At 37.5% G+C, this 6,567-nt stretch overlaps 1 protein-coding gene across 7 annotated transcripts in view; it reads right to left on the bottom strand.

Annotated features, from left to right (window-relative positions):
- Window positions 1-2,286: 2,286 nt before the first annotated feature.
- The window catches only part of LOC124364129 (beta-glucuronidase-like), a 36,773-nt gene continuing 32,492 nt past the window's right edge, over window positions 2,287-6,567 (bottom strand). For all 7 annotated transcript variants that reach the window (XM_046819344.1, XM_046819342.1, XM_046819341.1 and 4 more), the window contains 2 exons: window positions 4,249-4,387; window positions 2,287-2,992 (listed from right to left, as the gene is read on the bottom strand). In XM_046819344.1, the coding sequence (XP_046675300.1) occupies window positions 2,850-2,992; window positions 4,249-4,387 (282 nt within the window). In that variant the 3' untranslated portion in view covers window positions 2,287-2,849. The remainder of the gene's footprint in view (window positions 2,993-4,248; window positions 4,388-6,567) is intronic.

The raw sequence follows: 6,567 nt of genomic DNA, 5'->3' as shown, positions 1-6,567 counted from the left end.
GTGACATTACAGCAAACAACCAACAGCCCAGGAGACAGGAGATTAGAAGAGGACCTAAACCTCTTAAACCACCCTTTAATACAACCCATTTGGATCTGACCGCCACAACATGGGAAGAAGTAAGTCAAGTAATACACAACCTTAAAAAACAAATCATCGAGTGGTACAGACGAATACTCATCAAAAGTTGTAAAGCATTGCGCAGTGGAATTGATTCATCCTCTTGCATCAATTATAAATAAATCATTTTTCCCTGGGCCAATTCCCAACAAAGCTTAAAGTCTCCAAGGTCTATCCCCAGCACAAAAAAGGACCAAAAACTGACCCAAAAAACTATAGACCCATTTCCTTAATATCAAACGTTTTCAAAAATTATTGAAAAAATAGTATTGAAGAGACTAATGACACATCTTACACAACAGGACTTAATTACTGACTGCCAGCATGGCTTCCAGAAGGGAAAATCTACTTTATCTGCCATCATAAGTCTGGTCGAATCTATAATTGACAGCATAGAGGAGGGACAATTTGTCACTGCTTTATTCCTAGACTACAGTAAGGCCTTTGATTGCTTAGGACACAGCCTCATCTCTAAAAAACTTGCAGCTTTGGGAGTAAACAGGTCTGGAAAAGAAGTGGTTTGATAGTTATCTCAAAGGAGATCCCAAATTGTGGAGATTCAGCATACTACATCTGGCGTCACTAGCATGTTCAGATCTTGTCCTCAACCAATTACTAGAGGAGTCCCCACAGGGATCTGTGTTGGGACCCATTTTGTTTATTCTGCTGACTAACGACTTCCCAGCTCTAATTCAAAATGAAAGTACGAGCTGCATAATGTACGCAGATGATACCACTCTTCTTCTAAGAAATGACACACAGCTGAAACAATTGTACAGTTAACTCTATCACATCATTAGAAAGCGCCATAATCTACAGTAAATTAAATGACTTAGCAATAAACCCTGACAAAACTACACAGGTACACTTTAGCAGGAAGAGAAGAGGTACCAGCAAGCATTCCCAATATATCAGTGGCTAACCAGATCAAGTTTTTGGAGTAACTCTCGATAGCAGACTCACATGGGCAGATCATGTAAACAACATATGCAATAAAATTAGTACAGGCATCTACGTTGTTAAACGTATTAAAATGGGTAGGCTCTCTGGAAGCGGCAAAAATAGCCTACTATGCGCTAATAGGGTCTCACATTAGGTATGGCCTTATAGTCTGGGGAACCTCCCAAGGAAACCTCAAGAGAGTTCTGGTACTCCAAAAGAAGGCAGTCAGGACCCTTGCAAACCTTGAGCCACTACAAACTTGCCGACAGGCCTACCAGACCCTAGGCATACTTACAGTACCTGCACTTTACATTTATGAAGCCATCTTGCACGTAGATAAACTACATCTGCAGACTCACATGGACCTCCATAATTACCCACACGCCATGCCTCAAGGCTCACCCTACCTCAACACAGAACAGCTTTATACGAGGAAGAAACCTTCATACATTGGCCGGAAATTTAAAAACCTTCTACCAGACTACCTCCGCAGCCTGACAGGAAACAGACTAAAGAACCTACTTCGAGAGTTTTTGCTGAAGAGACCTGTATACACCATTGAAGAGTCCTGGAATCTGCTAACACTGGAACCACGTGATTTTAAAAATTGAAGCATAAACCTCCTAAACTCACAATGATGACACTATTAAACTGTAATTATCTAACTTTGCATTATGTATTATATTTTGACAAATTACTGTACTTAATGTTCACGTAATAAAGACATTTTGATTTTGATTTCACCAGCTGAATAGAGCAGGGCTGTATATTTTTGTCATCACTACTGGAACTGTCCGCAGCAATCCATGGTACACTTCTCGTAAACTCACTGTTACACCACGGTACACTAAACGCCAAGATTTCAATGTTTCCCTGACAGAGATCACAAGAAACTGAAAAAAGGGATGCAGAAAAATTTGTCCATCCATCCGCTGGATGGGCATTTGCGGTCTAAGGTACTACTCCGTGGATATCCAAGACCTATAATCCATCCATCAGATGGTTGGACATTTAGTGTGAAACGCCCTTAAAAGCACTATACAAATATGAAACTAAAGAAAATATGCAAATGTAAGAAGCAATGTAGGAAAGATTTTGATAAAAAACTAAAAGATAAAAAATACAGGTGCAAAATACATTAAATCAGATAATAACAAGAGCAAAGTCCTATGAAGCCTCCCTTATTAAGAGAGAGAGAGAAAAAAGGACAAAATAAGTAACACATTAATTAATATACAGTATATTAAAATTGATAACAATATAGTATAATCATATCAACTATTTATTTATGTTTAAAAAACTACTAAAACTATACATGGTTCTTTTCAGTAAAAATATGTGCTTCTAACTCTATAGTATTTGATGATAAGTAATATGTATTTTATCCATTCTAAATATACAAATTATTCATTACTTATTTTTAAATTTTAAAATTACACATTCAACGGAAACCTGGTTTTATTATCTACAAAATCCAATACTACTGCTCATCAGAATGTACTGAAAACATTCCTAATATGTAATAATATAGGTTATCCATTCTAAATATACAAATTATTCATTACTTATTTTTAAATTTTAAATTACACATTCAACGGAAACCTGGTTTTATATATATTTTGTTGCTTATACTATAAATGCAGTTTTTAATTGGAGCTCAAGTTGTCACCAATCACCTACTAAACAGAGCCCTAAAAGTTAAATTTTAATGATTTATTAATATAAAATTGTCACAGCTAGTAAGAAGAAGAAGAAGGATGTTTTGGTAGGTAACTATGATACGTAAACTAAACTATATCCAAGGAAGGTTCACAGTCGGCCCAACAGTTTGCGAATTGCAGGTACCGATTCCTAACTGTGTGAGCTGCGTGCTTGGGTTGGCGTTCCCGTGTGAACAGGCCTTTAACGCAACGGCCCGGTCGTATATATTCTGCAAGGAATAAATGAATATCAATTAAAAATAAAAACCATTGCAGTATAGCATTATTTGAAAGATAATACATAATTTAAAGTATAGAAAACATAATTGTGTAAAAATTTAAAGAGTATATATAAATGTTAGTATAAGAGTATAAACTGCTATACTAAGAAGCTTTTGAGGTAGCTTATGTCCTGTTCACAATAAAGCCAAGCGATTGCCTTCTTGCAAACATATTTTTCATTTTTTGCATTTTTATGTGAAGTGGAAGTTGATTAAAAAATTTCAGACCCAATTACTTAAAGGAATGACAGAAAATCGATTTACTTACTTTGTTTAGTTTAAAATATTTACTTTCAAAACTTCTCGTACTGTAAAGATGATTTAGCATAATATTTTCTCTATTTTTCTCTAACTTTTGCGCACCCCGGAAGCACACCACGAGGCCTACCCGTCTATGATTTCAACAGTTCCACAAACCGCCGAAAACAACATATCAGGTCCTCCTGGGGAAATTCACCACCCTTGTCCAAACTACCAAAGATGGCATACCGCTCCCTTGCTTTTGCAGGACAATCAAAGAGCAAGTTTTCGGCAGTTTCATCCTGCTCATCACACATTCTACAGAGTGAATCCTCCTGAAGGATGCCGACTCTGTAAAGATGCTTCCTCAGGTGACCATGTTCCGTGATCAGACCTATAACCGAGAAGACACCGATCTACTTAGTGAGAAAATGTCATATGCCACCCTAGAGGAAGGCAACCGTAAGACCATTCTCATGCCCGGATGCAACCTCCACCTTCTCTCATGTTCAGCGTGAACCCATTTCGAGACAGCCCCAAAGGATTCACACCTTGGAATATCGCAGAACGGTTGAGGACCCGTCATAATTGATGTTGAGCCCCTGTTGGCCAGGGTATCAGCTCTTTCATTCCCAGGGATCCCCTTATGACCAGGAAACCCAACAAACAGCAAATTGCATGTTGCTCGAATTGATCAACCATCACAAAAATCGCTCCGTAATAATAACACACAACAAAAAAGCACAACTTGTAGACATAACCTAATCACTCACAACAACAAAACTCAGCACAATGACTCAGCAGCTGAGACTACTGATGCGCCAGCTTGTACAGTTCCATCCAAAAAAATGGAGAGTACAGTCCAGGAACTTTCTGATACCACCTCGATAATTAATCTCATATCTCTTGGTTTGGATAACCAAATCTCTGCTATAACCCTAAATAGAGTACCTCTTCTGACTAACCTTGTGGAGTGTTGAAGTCTATGAAGTTCCACAAGAGCTCCCCAGCAATGGTTCCTTCCTGTCGGAGCATGTCAAAGGCCTTGAAATGCTCTAGATGGGTGACTACTTGGTAATCCTCTGACCACATAGTCTCTGGCAACTGCAACACAAACGTACCTCGAGTTTTGATCTGATCTGATAACGGGAACATTCGTACTCCGAAGCTGTTAACTTATTATAAAATAAACAGTGCCAAAGTATAAAATAAATCTGAATGGCAAAGTAAAAAATGTTTATAATTTGTGCTACATTCAACCAGAATTGACCCCGAAATCCTGTTAATGTAAACTTAGCAAGTTATGGACAATGAAAAACCTTAATTATTAATACTAAATCCAAAGCTGTATTTTACGTCTCACTCTAGTTCCCAGCTTTGATAGAATAATTATTAAATATCTAACATCTACTAATATAATAGTAACATGTGTTACTTAATTTCCGACACAGATTACTGCTTGAGTTGGTCACTCGTTAAAAGGTCTAATAAAATAATAGGGTCTTCTAGTTGTTATACCAGTTGTTACCTAGCCAAATCCAAGAATTGCCCCCCCCCTCACCAAAGACTACAGACTACACTATTTGACTATAAAATCAGCAGGAACTCCTAGCAGGGATCACTTCTGGCTGGTTTATACCTTACAATTGGGGAAATAGTGCTAGAGTTCAGGAAATACTGGTGCTTCAAAAGAAAGCTGTTAGAATTGTTGGTAAAGCTGAATATCTTGATCATTGTAAACCTGTTTTTCATTAACCAAGGAATACTTACAATAGTTAATTTATATTTGTTTGACTTATCTGTTTACATTTTAAATAATAAGGACTTAATAAACCATACACAAACACATAATTATAACACACGAAACAAAAATAACATTTTAATTGAATATTGTCGACTGAGCAAATCTTTGAATAGTCATGTTATAATTGGCTTGAAGGTGTATAACAAATTGAAACATTTGATAGAAAAATACCCCCTTAAAATTTATAAAAATAAACTTTATGAATGGCTATTAAAAAACCCTTTATATAATATTGATGAGTTTTTTTCTATTAACAAAATAGACTTTTAATGATTGTTTTAAGATAAACTCATAATATAACTAGTATAATTATCAACTAGACAATTAATGTCTTATATTGTTATATATATAATATTTATGTATTATACTTATTAAATATTATTTAGAGACAATGCTACTTAGTCTGTAGCTGAATTAGACTTTGTCAATGCATGTAACATGTTTTACGACAAATAAACGAATTTATAATTGAACCTACCACTGGACACAGCAAAAACCGATGTGTCACTTCAATCTGGGCAACCTTATGGATGTCCAGGAGCGGAACATCACTAACCGCAAATTTCGAGATTCTGGGGTGCAAAGGTAATTCGATAGATATAGTCTACTGTGGGAGATGACTGTTGGAACCTAACTTCAAAGGTTCTTGCAAGTCTAGACATAAGAGTGTGCCGCCCCCTGCCTGCTTTGACTGGAGAGGCTGGTTCAGAGCTGGCCTCCCCTTCTTCTGGGGAGACATGACTTTGAGATTAGTGCCCTAGATTAGTTCTTCCTCATGGATCGATAAGAGATCGCCTACTCCCTAACCTTACCCATCCTGAATATTCTGTCACTCCGGAAGCAGCGCAAAGGTTCTTACAGGACTAAGTGCAATTTAAGCTTCTTGTCCTAAGAGAACAAAAAACAAAATTCAGCAGGAACAATTTTCCTAGGTTGCATAACCGGCCACCAAATGTCTGTTTTCCTACTTTACTCCCCTACCCAACACTGTGCTTTCACAAAGGGCAGGTGTTATGGGGTTGGCATAGTAGCAATAAAATGCTCAGCTCTGAACACAATAGTGAAATTGTGTTTTGAGCACCACACCCTCCACCACAATAGAAAAGGAGTGATTTTTAACTATATTAATCCTTTTTGGTAGGGTAGGGGCAGAACTCCTTCTGTTTTGCTAGATGGTGGTCTTCTTTTCTGGTTGGCGTATACCAGGCGTATACCTGGTTGAGAAATAGCAGCTGAATTCTGTTGGTCCATTCTTCTGAAGCAAACGCTACTGACCAATAGAAAGACCTTTCCCACAGACGAGTGTAGGCCGAGGGTGTCCACCATACAGACCTACTAGTACAAGCTCAAAATAATTTTAAGTTAATTTAATTAAAAATAAAAGGAGAGGCTGATCCCCTTTTAAGCCTTATTCTGGCCATCCTCATGGGCCACTGGCCTGTGCGAGGATCTTATCAAACAGAATAAGGGGGAGAGTCGA

The sequence above is a fragment of the Homalodisca vitripennis genome, chromosome 6, assembly GCF_021130785.1.
Source record: "Homalodisca vitripennis isolate AUS2020 chromosome 6, UT_GWSS_2.1, whole genome shotgun sequence".
In the NCBI taxonomy this organism is placed as follows: domain Eukaryota; kingdom Metazoa; phylum Arthropoda; class Insecta; order Hemiptera; family Cicadellidae; genus Homalodisca; species Homalodisca vitripennis.
Note: the sequence above shows the minus strand (reverse complement) of the source record. Positions and strands in the feature narration are given on the sequence as shown.